At 43.5% G+C, this 22,485-nt stretch overlaps 1 protein-coding gene across 2 annotated transcripts in view; it reads left to right on the top strand.

Annotated features, from left to right (window-relative positions):
* The window catches only part of CYTH2 (cytohesin 2), a 222,662-nt gene that overhangs the window by 69,118 nt on the left and 131,059 nt on the right, over nt 1-22,485 (top strand). For both annotated transcript variants that reach the window (XM_085616447.1, XM_085616448.1), the window contains exon 2: nt 5,793-5,940. In XM_085616447.1, the coding sequence (XP_085472573.1) occupies nt 5,793-5,940 (148 nt within the window). The remainder of the gene's footprint in view (nt 1-5,792; nt 5,941-22,485) is intronic.

The raw sequence follows: 22,485 nt of genomic DNA on the forward strand, positions 1-22,485 counted from the left end.
GTTTGTTTTACCTGAATTTATCAGAACAAGGATTGGCAAAGCCAATAGGTTCAGCCTATGTGAGATCTATTGGCTTTGGCTATGTTTTTTTTGGTATATTATAGACACGTTGCACAGCAACACGGGCTGCTGTACAACATTGCTTACAGTAAAGAAAACAAGCATTTGCAATGCAATAGGTCTCGCATTTATACGAGTTTGAGCTATTGGCATTGTAAATGACACTGCTTTTTATTTAATTTTTTTTTTTTTTAAACATAAATTAAAGGCACTGTCACTTACAATGCCATTAGCTCAAACTCGTATAAATGCGAGACCTTTTGCATTGCAAATGCTTGTTTTAAAGCAGCTTGGGCTCTATGGGGACCCATTCCGACAGTTGTTTGCATACGTTTGTAGAGAATACGATTCCTTCCTCCTGGGCTGTCTTAATAAATGTACCAATTTGTAACAAGCATTGGCATAGCCAATAGGTCTCGCCTTTTGGGACCTCATAAGTATTTAGTTATGCAGCACAATATCATTGGTGCAACAACATTAACTGTTGCATGGTTAAACACTTATAAGGTCCCAAAGGCGAGACCTATTGGCTATGCCAATGCTTATTTTTATTTGCTGCGCGGTCCGCTTTCACTTAAGCAGCCGCGCTTTATTTAATTAATTTGCCTTGGGGGGGCTGAAAGGGAGCGTTTCTACTCACTAATCTAACAAGCATTTCAATGCAATAGGTCTCGCATTTACACGAGTTTGAGCTATTGACATTGCAAATAACAATGAGTTTTATTTTAGTTTTAGTTTTTAAAACATAAATAAAAGGCATTGTCATTTACAATGCCAATAGCTTAAACTCACGTAAATGCGAGACCTATTGCATATGCTCGTTTGTCCTTGTTCCGGGTTTAACATGCTAACCAAGATTTTGAAGTTCTTTAGTTTTCCTTTACTAGCTGGTAAATTTTGTTGCACTACATGCTCTTCGATGGTTTTTCAGGATTGAAGTATACTCTGGACTACTGCTGGGGTTTCACCAGAGCTCACGCGATTTTGGGGCCTGCATGACCTTTTGGCTGGTGTCTCAACCTGATGTCCTACTGGGTCTAACATCCGGTTTCACCTGCTGCTGTTAGTGGTCCCCAACACCTGAGGCTCTCTTTAGGTGCCCCTCTCTCTAAGTGCCCTTTAGGGACATATTTTTAGTTTCATTATGTCAGGTTTTCTTCAAATTGTTTATTAAGGGCAGTCTGATGCTGCGCCCAATGTCACTTACTTACTACATTTTTCCCAAACCTTTTGAGGCATGACCTTCACTTTCCCTCTTCTTATCCGTTGCAATGGGGCTGATACGCTGTTGGCATTCTACCCGAACAATCTTTCAGAGCTTGGTTTCCATTGTCTGCCAAGTGACTGAGGCATGACTAGATTGGCCAGCTTTCCATAATCACTTTGCAGGACATTTTAGCAGCATGTACACATTTTGCTTGCGCCGAGACACTTTATGCACACGGGCACAACTGAAAACATTTATTGGGAAACTGGGACTATGAGTTGCGTTGCAAATTTTTCTGGTTTAATTACATAAGCCTTCCTTGAAATAGAGCCCTTTTCAGAAGATACAACTCAGCTGGATATTGAACGTATAGAGTCAAATTACTGCTCTGTACTCTATTTGAGTTTCAACCCCATTACCACCTCCTTGGAGTAGGCCTTAACTGCTCACTGTTTGCATCTTTTGAAGAGGCAAGTTGGCAAAAATATGGATAACTGTCGTCCAAATCTAATGACCTAGCCTTAAGACCTTAAACGCCAATGGTAAACCACTGTAGCCATGATTCATATTGCTTAGTAGCCACCCTACAGCCCCAGGACTTGAATAAAGGTCTCCCAATTTACTTGTGCCTTGTTCCCATCCAATGGAAAATTTGGGGAGGGCTTTGAATTAGGCACAGCACAGGTGCAGGTGAGTGCAATAAATAACATGTAAAAGGACCCTTTCAAGTGGGCAATGGTATTCTCCCTGTGCCTCTGTCCCTGAACTGAAACTGTGCGCCTTTAAAGGAAGCTCTATAGAAGAAATGAATGGCAAAGGCATAGTCACAGCAGATACCCACAGCATTGTTATCCTTCACATATTTAGTGTTGTCACATGCAGGTCTTCACATTGACTGTTTGCATCTCTGAAGGCCACCGTGTCCCAGAAGCTGCATTCTGCATGACCTCTTAAGTGTAGCAGCTCCTCCTTCCCAGCCAAAATGAGATTTAGACATCCTACCAGTTGGTGGTGCAGAAAATGGGGCATCTGGTGTTACACTGCGGAGTGTGTGTAGCAGGGCAGACTACTCAAATGCAGGACAAACCTGCAATAAGTTGGCCACCCTAGGCCTGACATCCAGTTCAAAGGCAGTATTAAAAAAAAAAAAAATTCTTAGGATGTGGGAACTGCTTTGGTGCGAGAGGTGTGCAGTTGGGGTTACTGGGCTCAAGTCTGCCAGTAGGGACCTCTTGCCTCTGTCCTGAGAGATCCTTACTGTTTGACCCAATAGTGAGCACCAGGTGCAACTGTTTTGCACATGACTTTTGAGGGAAATAGGCAGAGCTGCCAAAGTCTTACTCGTGTAGTGAAAAGTAACAAGGACCCCCTGTCGAATTGATACCGCAATTCCTACGGCAGGGCACTAACAGTGTATTGTACATTCCTAGGCAATTAAAACTTTGTGGTTGTTACAAATCTGTAGATGTGTCTGATCAGTACAACGTTTTTATGAACTCAGTGTAAAGATCAACTAGAGAAATGCAATAACAATTGGTTCTAATTAAAACAGTAATTTATTACAATTTAAAAATCAATGACACATCAAGTCCTATATATCTAATTGACATATACATACATATATATGTTTAATCATACACAGTTACATAAAAATAGGGAAAATTTGAATCGTGGCAGAAAGTCATTTTCTTACTCTTGAATCCTCATTTGGGTGGGGGCAAAGGTCAGGGTGCGGAGACCACTGGATGTGGCTCCGATTAGCAGAGCAAGCCCTTTCAGTGATGTGTTGCTTAGGTTTTCGCCAACTGGACGGGTCCCCTAGGCTTTGAGGCGCATCCCATTACAGAGGATGCACTCCATGTACATTCGTGATTGTTGTATTCACTGAGGCGAAAAATCTACAGATAATTGCCACAAGTTGAACCAAGCATTGCCATTGGGTTTATTGTGCTATGGCATGCTGCGTTTGCACATTAGAGCAAGACCGACAGAAGAAAGTCATCAAAGAGAACTATAATTATAAAGTAGCCCCTCATGCAGTTCAGTGCTAGCAAGCTAATCTTTTTACTTAAATATGAATACTCCATTGGACTGAGCAAAGATATGCTTGACCAAGTAAATCTGCGAGAGGTTGGTTGAAGAAAGCCAGTGGTCGAATTGTTACAGTAGGTCGGTTTGACAGCAGTGCTGTCAAAATTCCAACCTAATCAGGGCATAGATGCATGTTTGCAAGGCCATGCAGGTAGCTATTTCTGCCTCCACACCGGTCCAACATTAGACGTCTAGTAAGCTTTTGTGTTAACTTTGTCCCTGGCCATCAGTCCTTGCCCAGGTGCCTTCACCATGACAATGCCATGATCAGATGGATAGTCCAAAAGGGTTAAGCTGTGCTTGATTGAACATGTTTACCCATAAACATAAAATAGTCTTGGTAGCAGAAGGCTTATGGGTATGCAGGGAGTATGCTGGCCCAGTCATCTTTTGAGTCTTGCTTTTTTGCTGCATGGTTTTGTCCCTTCTGTAGCATGCCATCTTGCATTATGGAATATGTTGCTGAATTGTGGGTTAATTTATATGGATCACTTTGGAACTATAATTCTTGTCTACAGTTATTGGAGCTAAATGAATGGTCTATGATGTCACTATGCTATATATCATGTACTTTCATTTATTGGTGTCCTTCCTTGTTTACATTTGGTTTTGGTCCCATCACTATTTAATTAGTCCATGTATGCATGACTAGGTACTTGTATTGTGCATCCCTAGCTAATACATTATCATGAGTTAAAGGATGATTTAAAATGGTTTACTATGTGGGACTAGGGGTGGTTGTTTGCTTTCATTTGGAGTAGTTAGCTGAAGAAGTGGGTCTTCTGATAATCGAACTGGAGTATCATTGGGGAGTTGAGACATTATAGGGTAATAATGATTCATACAACATGTTGGTGCTGCAAAGGATGGATGTTGCTATTACACAATTTGGGGTACTTAATTTACTGACCTTAAAAAAAAAAAAAAAAATTGAAGGCCTAGTCTGCTTTGCTGCAGTTGAAACATATTACCCCTCTATTGCCACATTTGCCAGCAGTAAATGCTCAATTATTGAAACTATCCAGGTTGCTTTTCTTGCTCCAGATACATCGAGAACAAATCTGTGTTATCTGTTTTTTTTAAAATGTATGTTGGTTTATTTTTGGATCCTATGGTGGGTCTGTTCTCTTCGCTTGTTGTGCATTTTTTTTTTCTTTTGTACACCTTACCTTCAGTGGTGCTGTTTCTGGTCTTACTGACCTTGGTTAGTGATGGAGCTTGTGGACTTCTTCAAGATTGGGATAAATTATCAAACTTCTTCAGGCCTTTAGGAAGATGTTTGTCTGAAATGTTGGGTACCTTTCAGGGAGGTCACTGGGGTTTCTGGGAAACCATGGAACAGAAAATTTCCTCTGTCTGTAGGTTTGGACTTTTGTCTTCAGTCTGTTTGAGGGGAGGAAGGCTTCACTTTTCTTAAGCGAGAGAGCCTGTGCCGTGCAGTTTTGACTTTTTTTGTGCTGCGTTCTGTAAATGAGAGTTCAGTGTGGGCAATTTCTTGAAAGTTTGGTGTTGACTATCCACTGGGGAATAAATCTATGCAGGATTGGGTTTGAGGTGGTCTACTGGTGAAAACAATGAATTTATTTGAGACTGAATAATAGGTATGTTCTGGACATCCTGTTTAGGTTGACATTAAGACTGATTTTAGTTGCTGAATGCTATGAGCAATGGAGTTTTTTTAGGTACAGCTACAGAATCCTGGGATATTGATGAATTTGTTGGTGCACAAGATGATAAGGGTCCCATGTAGTGCTTGAAGATAAAGGGACATAGGATGGAGCCCTGGTGTACTCGACAGGTTTTTGGGAGGATCTGGGAATCTTGAGTTTCCTTTATGGATGAATTGATGGTAGTTGGTTCTGTAGGATGTGAACCACTGTAGGACTTCTTCCCTAGCGTATGGGTCTCTGCTTGGTGGTTGACTGTGTCAAAGACTGCAGGTAGGATGAGTAAGACTGAGGCAGGCAAGAATCTTTCTGATGATCTGGAGCACATCATCATCTTTTTGGATGAATGTATCCTCAATGCTGCGGCTTTGTCTGAAGTCAGACTATTAGTCCAAGAGAAGGTTGTTCTTTCTCATCTGGCTTCGGAGTTCAATTGAGCCTGCTTTCTCTATATTCCAGTGAATAGGTGGGTTATGGGGCTTTAGTTGGCTTTTAGAATTGTCTTGATTCAGGACTTTTTATTAAGATAATGGGAGTGTCTAACCGTTTGAGGACGTCTGGACAGAGAGAGGTATTGAAGATTTTAAGGAGGGCCTATATTTTAAACATCCATTTGTTGCTGTCTTGTTGTAATATTCTTTACTGACCAAACCATTACAAAAACAAACTTGATGCTCTGTGACAAAGGGGTCCTATGCCCATGTTAACACCAGTGTGCTCGTGCTTACTTGGCCTCTATATAATATCTTATCTCTGTGTCCCTTCAGTACCTGCTGATCTGACTCCTGAGGAGCGGATGGAGCTGGAGAATATCCGCAGGCGAAAGTTGGAGCTGCTGGCTGAGATACAGAGATTGCGGGACGAACTGAGTGACGCAATGAACGAGGTGGAAGGACTTGAGGCCAATGAGGGCAGGTAAGATCGTACATAATTTTAATAGACACAAGATGGTAACATTAATGAGAAGAGCAAATAGACCGGGGGTAGGGAAAATGAATAAAATGGGTATGTGTAGGAGAGTGACTTTATGATTTATATACAGCAATTTAGTGGGGCTCTTTAAGACCTTGTCCTAGAACTGCAACTTTAGTTTGGTCATTTTCCCGCAAATGCTAAATATTGTGTCAACCTGACTCACTTATTAAAGGTGTACGATAGCCTGATGTCTGTAGCACAAATCACTGCGGTTGAATCCATGATGAGCTCTTGACCCGTAGTTTCTTTTTTCTTTCTCAGAAGAATCGCATAGAGCCACGTAGTGACAGCATGCTCACTACAGTGCATGTCAGAAGCAGGTCTGCAGTTGCAAGAAGGACATGAATATCCCACCAGTGGCTGCACAAGAGGAAACTCTTTCCGCCTCATGTTGAGCACCTTGGTTCCTCCATCAACTCCTTGCATTCCCCCAGCCAACTCCACTCATTCTATTGCATTATACCGATCAGCCGTTATGTTTCTTCTTTACAAATGTGGCTGACTGTGCTTCCAGCACTCTGAAACCCAATACCCTCTCAGTACTTCTCTGCCTTGCGATCATCCTTTACACCTCTCGCCCTCCTCACCTTCTTGATTCCATGCAGCTCCCCCCACTCACGCCCTCTTTCCTGTCTGCTTGAATTCACCCACTTTGTCCCACTCTCTTCCAAACAAATCTTTCTTTAACACACTATCCTGCCTATCTCCATGAATTTGTCCCTCTACTCACCTACCTTGCCCCACTCACTTATATGGCCCATTCCCCCCCCCCCCCAAAAAAAATATGCTTGCCCCAACCCAGGCCCTCGGTGTTGCTTGCCCCAACCCAGGTGTTGCTTGCCCCAACCCAGGCCCTCGGTGTTGCTTGCCCCAACCCAGGCCCTCGGTGTTGCTTGCCCCAACCCAGGCCCTCGGTGTTGCTTGCCCCAACCCAGGCCCCCCTTGGGTTGCTTGCCCCAACCCAGGCCCTCGGTGTTGCTTGCCCCAACCCAGGCCCTCGGTGTTGCTTGCCCCAACCCAGGCCCCCCTTGGGTTGCTTGCCCCAACCCAGGCCCCCCTTGGGTTGCTTGCCCCAACCCAGGCCCCCCTTGGGTTGCTTGCCCCAACCCAGGCCCCCCTTGGGTTGCTTGCCCCAACCCAGGCCCCCCTTGGGTTGCTTGCCCCAACCCAGGCCCCCCTTGGGTTGCTTGCCCCAACCCAGGCCCCCCTTGGGTTGCTTGCCCCAACCCAGGCCCCCCTTGGGTTGCTTGCCCCAACCCAGCGCCCCCCTTGGGTTGCTTGCCCCAACCCAGCGCCCCCCTTGGGTTGCTTGCCCCAACCCAGCGCCCCCCTTGGGTTGCTTGCCCCAACCCAGCGCCCCCCTTGGGTTGCTTGCCCCAACCCAGCGCCCCCCTTGGGTTGCTTGCCCCAACCCAGCGCCCCCCTTGGGTTGCTTGCCCCAACCCTGCGCCCCCCTTGGGTTGCTTGCCCCAACCCTGCGCCCCCTTGGGTTGCTTGCCCCAACCCTGCGCCCCCTTGGGTTGCTTGCCCCAACCCTTTTGTAGCAGAAGACTAACTTTTGAAGATGTGGTTCTGTAAGAAGTACTTGCGTTTGGTTTCTTGAATTCCTCTTGCAGTATTCAGAAGCCCATTCCTTTTGAATATATAGTGAGAATTATGGAGACTAATGCCCTACTTGAAATTTCTGGGCTTCTGATTGAGCGTGAGAGACGTGCAATCGCCATGCTAAAGCATCACACAGATGATAATGTGTACTTCCCAAATGAGGAAACCATTCAGTTTAAGTGGCATGTGAGCATGCAAGGGCTATGTAGTGCCATGAGGACAATGGAATCCTTGTACACGACTGGCAGGTTAGAGTTGTGTTTTGAAAGAGTACATGCACACAGTTTTATGTACAGTGTTCATAGAGTGGCAGGCGTGTTTAGTACTGTTTTCCAGCGTAAGCACATTCACAGTGTGCATGGGGTAATAGTGTATTTAATGTTACAACTCCGAAAATGTTCTCAAGGACTCACTGTGATGGAATGACTTATGTGAGCTTTGAAATCACTTTCGGTACATACTTTTCTGCCATTCACTGTATTTGCAGTCCAAGCAGCAACGCTCCACAGGAATGGTGCTACCTTGTATTCCGGTACAAACGCAGTGAATGGTACTTGTCGGACACATCGGCAGGGTTGTCAAGGGCTCAGCCAAACACATTTGGGTAGGTTTGGCACCGGCAAATCTGGAAACTACCACTAAAAAGCATTGGCCAATCCAATATGCCACGCCTATGCAAGAGCTATCTGCTTTGTCTGTCTTTTAGCCACGTTTTACAGAAATGCAGCTAAATGTTTGTGGGTTAAAGTGCAGTGTCCAGCGCTTGCCTCATTATAACACTTTTTTCAAACTTTTAACTGTGCTGCACAGCGGCCATACTGCTGTATAGCTGAGCTAAAAGACATTGACAAACGAATAGCTCTCACGCGGTCAAGACGTATTGGCTTTACCAACGCTTGTTGTACTTTACAGTGCACTCTGGAGAAGCGGGCTTTACATTTAGAGTGCCTATGGATAAAGAAACTTTCTGAAACCCCAACAGTGATCTTTGGCGCTATTACTTTGTGCACTGGGGTCGAGCCTGCAGCATGGACGCTGGATAGATCACAGTGAAATGCAATTCACCAACAAGGTCTCGCACAAAACAAGGCTTAAGTTGCAGAATAATGGGGCAGTTGGTGGCCTTCAGGGTATGCACATTGCACTGCTACACTTTTCAGCAGCGCATGTATGAACTAGGCATTCTACGGGTGTGTACCCAGAGGACTGTTGGATTGACAACACCGTGAAAGATTTTTAGAGTGCGTACTTCATGGCTACGAAGAAAAGCTTGGACTGGCATGGCATGTAACATAGTACCGCAGAGCTAGTCTTTGCCCCACTGCCTCTCCAGCCCGGTGTGCCTTTATACCCTCCTCACCCAAAGACCTCCAAACGTCTCCAAGATCGTCCCTACACGAACCTCTATCCTAAACCCTACGGGACATGAGCAGTTGCAGTGCCTAAAAGCAATATGATGCAGCTTCACTTCAGCTTTCATTTGAGAATGAATTTTGAACCCGGGCAGGAGAGAAATTGAAAGAGTTTTGTAAGCCCGTTGTTTTCAACCTCGCAGTATCCCCAGGCACAGAATAATGCATAAATATCTGTATTTCAAAGGTGTAATTGAGCCGTGATTTGTCCTATAGGATTTTACTTCAGTTTGCTGTTCCTGGAAAATCAGGTTATGTCCAGTACATTTCGTTAGGTCCATGGCTTTTACAATGCCGACTCTTATTAGTCTGGCATCAGATTAAGAGTTGTATTTTCAGGTAAATAGTTGAATGCTTTTATTAGGAGTGGGTTTGTAAAAGGATAATCAAACCAGCATTGGCAAAGGTAGTGGGTCATGTCAGTGGGACCTGTTAGCTTGGCCAATGCCTTTTGGCGACGCTGTACAGCATCAGCAAGGTGCTGGGCAACATGGCCAAAAAAAAGGAGGGGGAAAAAAGCCATTACATGGCCACGACGGCCATGTCATTTTGTAGGCATTCACATGCATGATGATGTGCATATGCATCATTACGTATGTGGGCCTCATTCTATCTTTTTCATTATTTGTATTTCCCCATCAGTCTGTCTAACTGAGATGCGTCAATGTTTGCCTTGGGGCTTTTATCACTGCACTTTTCGTAATGCAGTAAATTAAAGATTAGGATCCTCTTACTGTTTTACTGTTTCCAGTTCATAGCGGTGGGATTCGAGCACCGTTTTTCAACTAAATAAATAAATATGTAAATCCGATTCTGACCAGCGTAAAATAAAAGGGTGGTTTGAGAGCTTGAGGAAACTCATATACTGCGTTGAATGCTAGAAGACAAATGGAAAATATTATTCTCTGCTGTGAGCTGTTGAAGTTGAAATAATAGTAAAAGAAGCTATGGTCCAGAGGTGAGATTACTATTAAAATGGGGTGGAAGGCCTTCAAATCGAGAGCATCAAATAGAGGTACAATATAGACATCCAATTACAAGGACGAGGCTGACGCAAAGTCCAATATATGTATTATTGTATGGTATAGGACTTATACAACAGACAACGAAAGCTATCTATAGGCGAGACCTAAAGACACTTAATTGTCCAAATTATTAGGAGAAAATTCGATTTTTTTCCCCCCATCTCTCCACGTGCATTTCCTGCCCAGTGTCATTTTCATAGTTTTTTTTAAAGTCCACATGCAATACAGACATCTCACACAGTTCATACCTGGACCTATAGACGCGCTATTCTTACAGAAGCGCGTTTTGAACAGAAGTGTACCTCTATCTGTAACGCTTGTCCTGTCACAAGTAGAATATCCTCTTTTGCCATTTTTCCAATCTTTATAGTACAATACCTATTTAGCATAATTTGTTACTTTCTGAGATTTGACTTGGGTGCAGCAATGTGCAATCATATTCTTTGTTAGTAAAACTACTATACATTTCTTCTAAAGAGATGCCCTCCTCGCTCTCATACTTGTGCCAAATTCAATGAAAATGTTGCACAGTAGAAATTGACTCAGTAATTTAGTACTCACCATTCACATCTGCTATGATCTACAGGACACTTGTTTGAATGCCAGCACAGCCAAACAGCGTTCCATCTTTTCTACGCTGGTAAATTGAGCTCTATTATATTATGTAAAATTGTGTAATAGTAACCACTGTCCCTTACAGCCATGTGTAACGAGTTCATTACATATATGTATGGAAGTCATTATCTAATAATTTTTTCATTCTTTTTTATATGGCAGTCCCAATGTTGTGGTACAGAAAAACACCCGTAAGTTTCATTGGCATCTTCACTTCTTAAGTAGGTCAAGTGTTTGAAACTAAGGGTGCTGCTAGCGAAATAAGGGCTTGAAGGCACTCAACATTGACTTTTGGGGCCTAATAAAAAACATGGGAGCCAAATATTTTAGTTTGGAATTTAGGCTTCCAAGGCCATGTGTGTCTGGAGTCCCGACATAACCGGTGTTTATGATATGCATTTTAATGTTATTGATTGAATTTAGCACCTGAAAAAAGCGATGTGAAGCAGTCATGATTGTAAGCAGCTAGCTCTGCTTTTTTTAGATGTGGGTATTGATAGCAGAGCTGTTAAACAGACCTATTGTTCACAATATACATTGAGTGGGCTTTTGGTCTGCCTGTTTCAACCAATGGCTTTCTTTGACCAGCTTCTTTCAGCCTTTCACTTGAAGTCAATCACTTCTTGGCTCAGCCCAGTGGAATAGTTATATCTCACCTAATGTAATTGATTGTTTGAATGTATCCTTCCATCTCCACAGGGATTGTATTGAACTTCATCAGAGACTACTTTACAACTATACTACTTGCTGTTTGCTCCTGTTTGCTGCCTCCTTTTTAGGTCTTGCCTAGGCAGCGCTGGCGCTGTCTTTTCGAGCCATGCTGTATTCAGGATATGGGCATAAAGCTCCGCCCACTTCCACCCATCTTTTTAATTGTCTCTGGTACCTGTCCTTTGTAAATGGTCGCTTTTCATTGGTCAATACGCTTAGTAGTCTCGCCTTAGTACTGCCATGTCTCTTATTGTATCCTCCCATGAGGACACCCCCTGTTACATGTGGTGTTACTCCCTAGGTTTTAATTACAGCCTCAAGACACTAAGGACACACACTTGGTCCTAAGCTAGGCTGGCAGTGGTTACTTCACTCACTAGAGCATCTCACATTTATGTGAGACCGTCTATAAATTTCCCTTCATCGGCACCACACAGAGTACAACCTAATCCGAAATTAATGTAATAACTCTTGCCACATTTCAAAGCTACTAATTGTATATATGGACATAGCTATTTGAATGTACTCGTAGTACTGTCTTGCATGCAATGCATTATGGGTAGGGTGGATTTACAATATCTTCTGCAGGGTGCAGTACCATATGTGACCATTAGAGGTCCTCTTTTGGCTGTGTATGGTACTGTACCCTGCAACATGGCAAGGTTAACAACATTGCCATTTATAATGCCAATAGCTCCAACTTTGTAGACCTACAATGCTGGTACCTTGGTCACTAGGGACCTCTAGGAGTAGCTTGTAGTACTGTATGTAGAATGCATGCTGGTGCCTTGCTCACTAGAGACCTCTACGAGCAGCTTGCGGTACTGCACTGAGACATACAATGCAAGTTCCTGGCTCAGTATGCAAGCATTTGCAATGCACTAGGTCTTGCATTACTGAAAGTGTGAGCTATTGGTGTTGCATTATTATTTGCAACGCCAATACCACAAACTATCAGTAATGCGAGACCTATTGCATTGCAAATGCTTGTTTGATCTTTAACGCTGCATATGTTAGAACATTAAAACCCTAACCTGTTGACTTTACCAAAGATTGTCATTTTTGGAGACGAGATATATCCAATAAAAACGGTTCGAGATATTTGGTAATTGATGTGGTTTGTTGAAACCTGTATTTGTCATCGTCCACCCTTGGATTTTGCCTTGCAGTGATCGTATTTTCTGAGACTTCTTTTCCTAGGCCTTCCTTAAGTGAGAGCAGCATGCTCTCCAGACGAGGAGCCTGGTGACAGTTAGATGAACTTCCCATCCAATGACTGCCAAATCCATGTGTACTTCAAGACACATAGACTGAGAAGGACCATTGTTCATTGGTGATTGGAGCATTGCATTCTTTGTTAGATACAGGAATCTGGTGGTAACGGCTCCCTTGCACGTGCACAACCCCTTTCTGAGACCAAATCTTCGAGGGTTTACCTTTTGGGTGTCTTGAAGGGATTTTGTAATTTTAACCTTTTCTGGACCTCCCTGCCTCGCAGTTTATTACTGCTGCTTGCGGCTAAATTGAGCGTCCTGCGGAAATCCCTGCGTATGTAAACAGTACGTTTGAGGGAGGAAGTTGTCTCCTCTTTCACTGCTGTATTGACACAAGAGGGCCACTGGGGCCAAAGGGCAAAAGGTGAAAGAACTGCGCCTGGGAGCGCAGGGCCATATGGGTAGCAAACGTAGGGCACCCGACTTCCAAATGTTACAATTCAACCCACGTGGAACTTTAAATCCGGATAGTAAGAATTCAAATATTGTATTGTCATTTTATGTTGCACGAGTCACAAACTGGGTTTTTCTTTTTTTGCGCTTACTACAGCATTTAGGAAACTATTGACTGTTATAGGTATAACATTGTATTCGAAGTGTTACTTTACAGTTTTTCTTTACATTGTTTTCAAGAAAATGCATACTAATTCCATTTTGGGCAAACAACCCGCATTTGTAAAGCGCAATTATCGGGGCGCTGTGTCTACTCGAATAGCCAGGTCTTGAGTCTCTTTCTGTCTTGCCAGCGAGGGTGTACTAGAAAGTTTTACCTCAATAAGAGCAGCAAGTAGAAAAGCACGTTGGTAAAATAATGAATTGGTGGTGTTGTCGATAAAAATATGTGAAGTTAATGGGTGCTGTTATTCACTATTCACCCGATGACCTCCTCAGTGGCCGTAAGCGGCAATTTCTGATCACACATTAATGGCTGTTGTCCTATTTGCTGTTTTTAAAACCTCCTTTCAAAGTAGCACAACGCCGGTTTCTTCTGAAGAATTATGCAGGAAAGCAGCTAACTTATAATTAATTTTCCATTAATGTAATATGTGCCCAGTTGTGTTTTGTCAGTTCTCCGGCTCCGATTGTAATGGTGTCTGTTGGTTGTTTCAGGCTGTTCAATTAACTGTTTACATTAAAAGTATAATTCTTAGGGCTGGCTTGAGCCAAGACTTTTTTAAGTGTATTATAATTAGAGTGCCCGTCTTTATGGTGTTTATTTTTTAACATTTTTGTCTGCATTTATCCATGTTCATTATTGAACATCTTATCAGTATTTATCTATTTATTTTTTGTTTTGTGAATAAAGTTGTAAAATTGTATATTTACACATTTAACTGACACACCTCACTTTGATGTCTTTTGTATTTTAGCAAATTAAGCAGCCAACTATAACATTACAGTACACCCGCAAGTAAATATTAGCGTTGTACTACAAATGTATGCTGAAATAGGCCATTATTTAAGAAAATTGTATCCTATTTTTTTTAAAATTTCCATGCAGTGTATCTGCTCAGCTGTTAGCCGGAAATTCATTAAAGAAAACAAGTCATTTAAAAGAAGCCCATTTTTACACATTTTCTGCTTTTAAAAATAAATAGAGGTATAAAACACATTATTTTCCATCTGTATTTATCTGTAGAAATCAGTAAAACCAGAAAACTGGTAGCCCTAACTAAAATGATATGACCTACTTGTAGTAAGTTCCAGTCCTCTCTTCATCCATTGGTCTGCTGTCATTTGTATATTTCTTTCACCCTCTATAACATAGAGTATGTGTTGGCCCACTTAAGGCATTGGCGAACTTCATTATCAGTGGCATGATTCTTTTTTTCCTTTTTTTTCCGCAAGGAACACATCCACGCACAAAGTAGTTCCTTCAGTGCCAGTAACTACCACAGCAATATGTGTTTTTTAAGCCAAAATACACACATTTGTTTTTAGCCAATGTTTTTTTTGTTGTTGTATTTATTAGCAAGAGCCTGGCAGATCCCTCTCTCCCTCAACAGTGATTTACTAAATTTAAGACCAAACAAAAGAAGCACTGGCAAAGCGAAAAGGCTGATGACCAGTACCAGTCTATGCGCTTTGCCAGTGCTTGTTAAACATTTGCTGTTAACTGTTTTGCACGTGTTGTGTCTCTGTGCACCTTAGTGCTTTCCCTGCATTTAGCAGGTTCACTCATTCTTATCTGGGTTATAACAGGCGATAACAGCAAGCTGTAAAATTCAGGCTATGTTGCAAAGTCATCCTGTGCCCTGGGCACCCCCGAACTTTTTAGGTCTCAACTGGCGTTGCAGCGCAAAGCGCTCGGTGAGAGATTTGGTGGATGAGGGGTTTGCAGAAAGGGACTCGAAGCTCCGCCCCTCATTTCCATTGGCTTGCGTCATCGTTTATGCTAAACGGTGGCCTGCCATTGGAAATTAGGGTTTTTTGTTGATGCCCTTTTGCCTCCGATCCGGACTGGGTCGCCTGCTTTGTTGCTGTCGCAAAGCACTTTATCTTTATGGGGCCATGTGCTTTACTAGGTTTCCTCTATGACTGCAAGGAATCATCCATAAAGTCTATTAGGACTATCCCAATGATCAATCATGTCTGGGATGAGGGTTTAAAGATCATGAAGAACCCAGCCTCGGTACCCAGAATCCAGAAAAAATATCGGGCTCCCCAGCTTGCCTGATTGGGCATCCAAAGCCTGAATCGGTGGTAATGCAGGCGGCGCAGAAGCATTTCAAGAACCCGGCCTCTGCTTTTTCAGCTCCTCCCGACAAGGAAGGAAGAAAGATGGATGGCGCAGGGAAGCGCTTTGCAGTTATGGCGGCAGCAGCTTCGATTTAAAGCTTCAAATACGCTAGCTCTTCTCAGTCACTATAACAGGCAGATGTGGTCTAACATCGCACCGCTTTTATCTCATCTGCCAGAAGACCAAAAAGAAGAGGCTACCATCATTTTACAGGATGGAGCTAGGGCAGCCTCCGAATCCATAGATATAGCCATGGACATCTCCTCGGTGGCTTTCAGGCAAATGGCCAGAGCAGTAGTGATCCTTAGACAAGGTTGGCTAAAGGCTATGTCATTTAGGCCTGAAGTCCAGGCAAAGATTGTTGATCTGCCTTTTGATGGGGAGAATCTCTTCGACCAAAAACGTCTGTGATGCCCCTCAAGGTATTAAATCGGACACAGACACAGCGAGAGCGTTAGGTTCCCTACAACAAAATAGGTTCCAGTCCTTTCATAGAAGAGGATCAAGAGGCCAGTATAATCAGAGATCCTCTTTCCAATCTAACAGGTACCAACCTTATCACCAACAGGGGTACCGTCAGTTCTCCAGCAGCCAGCAGTTTCGTTCCTCGAACACTTCTACCAGCCCAAAAAGAACCCTGCTGCGAGGGGAAAATCACAGGACTTCAATTGGAGACTGTGACAGTGCCAAGGCGCCGACCACCTCGTCATACCTCAAGGAGAACCATTACCTCTCGCTTCTATCATCAATGGCTGTCCTAAAGAACGGACAGATGGATACTGGACGTTATCCATCACGGTCATACCCTAGAGTTCATACAAAATCCTCCGGATCGACCGCCTGTTCGCAGAAAGCAACAACATCTCTCAGCTCTCAAGGCAGACATTCTGTCCCTCATTGTGAAAGGGGCAATAGACGAGGTTCCGCCTCAACAGCAAGGGAAAGGATTCTACTCGCATTTTTTCTTGATTTGAAAAAAAGCAGTCTTCCAAATGGAGGCAGGTAATGGACCTGAGAGGCTTGAACAAATTCATCAAAAAAAATGTTGTTCCGTATGCTGTCTTTACCGGAAATCCTCCTGATGCTGCGCAGGAGAGATTACATGGCATCCCTAGATCTCTTAGATGCCCATTTTCATATTCCGATTCACATCAAACACAGGCAGTATCTACGATTCGCGGTGGCAGGGCACCACTACCAATTCAAAGTGTTAACCCTTGGCGCGGATCTGAGGCCGAAGGGTTTCACGAAATGCATGGCGCCGGTCGCAGCGCACTTGAGACAACAAAGCCACCAGATATATCCGTATCTGGACGACTGGCTAATAAAGGGCGCATCATATCAAGACGCACTGCAATCTCTACAACGCTGCATGGATCTCTTCCAATTTCTAGGCCTACGGATCACTGTGGAAAAATCTTCTCTCATTCCATTGCAGTCCCTTCAATTCCTAGGGGCCAGGCTCCAGACGAAGGAAGCAAAAGCGTATCCTTCAGAAGAACGCACCCAAAAAATCACAATTACAAACAGAAAGGTCCTCTTCAGTGAGAATCTTCAAATCCTTGTTTGGGATGATGTCTTCCTGCATCCCATTAGTTCCCAAATGCCGACTACACATGCGACCCCTTCAAGAACTACTCTGCATGCAATGGGTGCAATCCCAAGGGTCCTTAGAGGATCGAATCACCATCACTCCTCAAATACAGACCACACTGTCATGGTGTGGGATCAGGGAGAACTTATCAAAAGGTCTGCTCTTCGAACCTCAATGTCCCAGTTATGTTATGACAACAGACGCCTCACTGCAAGGATGGGGAGCACACCTCCAAGACCTCGAAATACAATCCGATTGGACCATTCAGGAAGCTCAGCTACACATCAACTTGTTAGAGCTTAAGGCGGTGTTCTTGGGCCTCCATGCTTCCCTTCCCAGAATCCACAGTTCGCCTGTACTGGTCAGGACAGACTGTACGACGACTGTTTTATCTGCTGAAGCAAGGGGGTACAAAATCAAAGCCCCTTTCGGCACAAGCTCAACAGATTTGGACCAGGCTTCTGCTGCACAACATCTTTCTGCAGGTTCAGCACGTTCCGGGAGTTCATCACACAAGGGAAGACATCCTAAGCAGATCAGCCAGTGTTTCCCACGAATGGGAGTTAGCTCAGGATCAACTCTTGTGAATATTTCTCTTATGGGGCACTCCATCTCTGGACCTGCTTGCAAATCACCACAACAAGAAATGCAAACATTTTGCAAGCAGATTCCCTCAAGCGGGATCTTGGGGATCTTGCTCTACACCTCCACTGGACAGGAATGTTTGCTTACGCATTTCCCCCATTTCCTCTGATCCCGAGGGTATTACGGAAAATGAGGTCGGAACCGTGCCACTTGATTCTAATAGCCCCGGCATGGATGAGACAGTTCTGGTTTTTGGAGCTCCTCCAGCTGTCAGTGGCTCCCAGAGTACAGTTTCCTTTGATTCAAGATCTAATCTCAATGAACTAAGGGCAAGTTCTTCATCCTCAATTGACATCACTGAATTTGTCAGCCTCGTCACAAGTCAAGCCGGCGAACCCTCACCGGATCCGGACTGGCTGGCAGTTTTGAGGACCCTCTGGCAAAAAAGGTCCAGAAAGGTTTCTAAGTGTGAAGTTAGAAACTGAGACCGGGAGCTGTAGCCGCTCAGGGTTCCATCGAGCCCGGCCTGAAACTTTGACTTTGGTCTGGTCTATCGCGAGCAGGTATCGCAATATGGTGCTATAATCTAAGTGCTATATTTTATTAAATCTTTGAAAATGCATATCTCCGGTTCCCTACATTGGATTTCTGTCACTTTGTTGTAATTTTTAAGATAGGACATATTTCCTATTTTTATAAATTGGTGGTGGATTTTTATTGTGTAGTCTTAATTATTTACTGAAATTGTGTTTTTTTTGTTTTTTGTTTTTTCTTTTTCTAAATGCTTTACATACCTGTCTTTGAAGTTAAGCCTGTCTGCTCGCAGCCACGTTACCAAGGGTTGAGCATAGGAATAATTTTCAAGACCTATGCTGAGTCCTACCATGTGTTAGTGGCCTTATTGCCAGTGGCAGACCTACATTTGCCCCTACCAATAACCCACTTTCCAACAGGCTTGAGCTGGCAAATTGTTACTTCTGCAAATAAATTCCATTGGCTGTAGGATTCAATGGTATCATTTCATACTAATCCTGCCAATTTAGAGTTAAAAGACGGTATGATAATGTTTAGGTTTTAAAAGGGTATTGTTAATAAAACTGATAGGACATTGAGGGTTGTGGATAGTGTAGAGGAGGTGGTCAGTGGAGCCATCGGGTACGTAAACTATTTTCAAGTGGTATGAAAAATCCCAGTATTCGCGTTAAGAATTTTCAATTCTATTAAGGACACGGAGGCAAGAATTATGCTTCTTTAGTTTTACTGCAAAATGTCAGCAGCCAATAAAATCACAGTAACCACTAAAGTGCATTTCCCACAAACCAATCAGGGCCCATCGGACCCTAAATCAGTCAGCCCACGAGGAAACCTCCTCGTTCTTTGCTAAATCAAGCAAGTTCATACAGTAATTCAAATCTATAAACCACAACCAACTAGATGTAAGGAAATGATTCCGCAGAAAGTCTGATTCTGATCCAGCAATTGAAGCAGGTCGAAGGACTAAAATCCTATGAGGGCGATGAGGCCAACTCTGGAAACTGGAAGTCCAGACATTCAACCTCAGAGAATTCTAGCTCTACTTTTGTTCTGACCCTGCGGAATCCAAAGAATAAAAGGAGGAAACCTCCACCACATATCACAAATTATCCTTGTATGGCGGGAACAACAACAAACCTGGAAATTCAACAATAATGTAGAATTACCCTGGGTTGGACAATCCTTACCTCCGTGTCCTTGATAGAATTGAACATTCTTCACATGAATGCTAGAAAATGTTTTTTATTCTGTCTGGATCGGAGACTCACAATATGTTTGTTTGAAGCTGAACCACCATTACAGAGGCAACATTCACAGTAGGTTTCTGTGAGGTCCTCAAGGCGAGAACCCATCATAAAATACTTTAATGCCTTAGCTCCTCTAACAGAGTGGGTTGGCAGTTTGGTCTGGACTGTTCCCATGGGGAGCAGGGTCAAGACTGATTTGATTGATTGAAGTACTTATAGAGCGCAACTATCACCCTACGGGCATCTTGGCGCTTGCATTGGGAACCCGTCCTGGTTTTTCCCTGTAAGATAACCCGTACTGGGCATCCCCAAGGTGAAAGCCAGGCATCCCGCCGCGGGGGGCCGTTGTGGAGATTAAGCAGGCTTGTTGCCCAGAGCTGCATAGTGTGAACTCGTGCTTAGAGTGGGCACCGAAACGAGAATTATCGAGTCCGTGGACAATTGGGTTCTGGACCCTGCCGCGTCGGGAATCGAACCCAGGTCCCGGGCCTGATCTCTGCTTCAGGGTATGCCTCCTCTAACCAGTGAGCTGCATATGGCTAGGTCCAAACTGGGGCTATATTGCAAGCAAAGTAACAATGGTTTAAACCCAGATCGGTGACTGGGGGTGAGCGTTTGAAAAGTTTCAACACTGGCCATCATTTTATTTTGTGGTGGTGCTATGTGTGCCCCAAATGGCTACAGGTATGCCCAGACGTGGGCCCCTTTCGCTGCGCCGCTGCTTTTATGTTAGCCTGGCTGATGAGGAGTGATACCCCGAAACTGGTTCGTGGATGCTTGTTTGCAGTTCGGGCTGGACTCTTCCCATGAGGAACGTGGTCAAGAATGATTTGCATATGGCTGGGTCCAAAGTGGGGTGTATTAGCAAGAAAAATATCAATAAATTAAACCCAGATCTGTGACAGGGGGTGTGTGTTTGGAAAGTTTCAACACTCCATTTTATTGTGTGATGCCCCACACAGAGTGGGCACCTAACTTGCTTACATTCACACTGGCTTCAGCCAGCAACAATTTTACCCATAGTGCTAACCTGTCCAAGGCCACAGGCCCAAAGGGCTTCTGCAATGCAATTAACAACTGCCCAGACGGATCACATCGGAGTAGGTGGGTCACCAATTCATAAGCATTAAGACATTGAAACACACAACTGCGGATTGTCTGAAAAACTGGGCTAAGAAATAAATTTGGAAAATGTCTTGTTACATTACCACATTTGCGGTTCCTGACCATCTGTTTCAAACCTGTAATGGATTTCTGAACGAAATTGGGTTCATCCTCGTATATGGCTTTGACTAGTGAGTTTCTTAGATTACTATTTTGTTTAAAGTCATATACAGGTTTAGGGAGTTTAGTTGTATGATCTCCAGCATTTAAGATGCGCCACTGTGATTCTATAATCTGTGTGATTTTGTTGTTAAAATTAGAGGGTCGTGTAACACAAACTAGTTTTTGTTCATTTTGTTTTTGGTTTGTCCTGGAATAGGTACTCTAATTTTTCCCCTTTGTTGCTTTCCTACTAGGAAAATTCTAGACACCTGATCTGCACCCATTCTAACGCCCTGATGAAGGTGTAGTTATCCACCTAAATGTATATGCTTCACACCGATATTTGCGTTGACGCAATTTCTCTTCTTGGTGGTCAGCTCATGTTTGTTGAAATGTTCATCATTATTTACAGATGGACCAGACTAATTAACGCATTGCTTTATTTAAATAAATTAACTGTTTGTCCATTAATTCAATAGGATATCGACCTTTTGTCATGCATGCTAACTTAGGTGGAATGGGTAAATAATGCTTTTATTGTGTATGTATGTTGCCCTGGTATGAGTGGGTATTAGTGATATTTACTGTTAGCTTGTAGTTATTGTGTATATTTGTTTTTCTGTATGTCTTTTGTTACGTTGGGGAGTTCACCAATTGTTCTATTGATATAAACCGAGACATTTATTTGATAATATATAGAAAAATAAAAATACAAACTGTATTGGTCTAATTCAAGTTTATGTATATTTGAGAGCTATGCCTACTTTACATTTTTTAGAAAAGCATTTTATCTCGGTTTGATTTTGATTATTATTCCCCTGGTACAATTCTCCTTATTATTTTTGTTCAGGGGCCCTCATTTGCTTCTAGTTCAATTCTGCAAGAAATGCAGTGCCACATGTACATCCCACAGATGAGAATAACTAGGGGTAGGAGAGTTGGAAATGCATGACCATGCAACCCAGAGGATATTCATCGACTGGCTTATCACAGAGGGGCTGTTGGCCGACTGATATGGCTGAACAAAAGTAATTTACAGACCTGTAGGCCATTCCCTCTGATGAAAGAGCAGGAAAAAAAATCACTTTGGGATAAGTCTGCCTCTAACACATTGGCACTAAACTGACCTGCAATGTTTGAGTGCTGAAAGACCAAGACTGGGAAATATAGAATTTAGCCTGCTGTGAAAGGTCTGGCAGACCATAACGTCCCTTGAAAGACACCATGCCATTAGGCGATGAAAGCCCTGCAGTGCCAGAGAGTGAGGTCTTCCCGAAGGGATATTCCCGGAGGTCTGGCAAGGGGGAGGGAAGTTGAACTGGAAAGATGCACGAGTGGTCCATCAAAGTCTGAATCAATGAGTGGGTACTCCGGGAAGGGGTCACATGAACCAAGTTTGCCTTCTGAAGCAGCACATGAGTCGCCACACAAGGAGTCATCAGGAATTAGGGAAATGTATACAGCAAACCGTGACTCCCAGTTTTGAAGAAATGTAACCCCAGCCCGATCTGCTTGCATCTGATTCGATAACGACATCTGTCAGGGAACCGAATATTGCCCTGCCATTCGATGCTTCCATATGGCATAACCACCATTCCATCTCTTCTCTGGTCTCCTGGGACAGGGAAATCATGTCCGAGTGGGACAAATATTTTCTGAGATGTTTTGAGGTGCTGGTGAGCCCGATAACGTAGGGGCCCTGGAATTATGGCCTGAATAGAGACGGCAAGAAGGCCTACCACTCAAGCGATCTGCTGCAATGAGATCAGAGTCCTGGACAACAAAGATCTTAACTCACACTTGATGTCCTCTAAGGGGAAAACAATAACTGCACTGTCATCTAATCTGTCTGGAAACCCAGGAACTCTGCCGAATGA

This window comes from Triturus cristatus, chromosome 7, assembly GCF_964204655.1.
Source record: "Triturus cristatus chromosome 7, aTriCri1.1, whole genome shotgun sequence".
NCBI classification, from domain to species: Eukaryota; Metazoa; Chordata; class Amphibia; order Caudata; family Salamandridae; genus Triturus; species Triturus cristatus.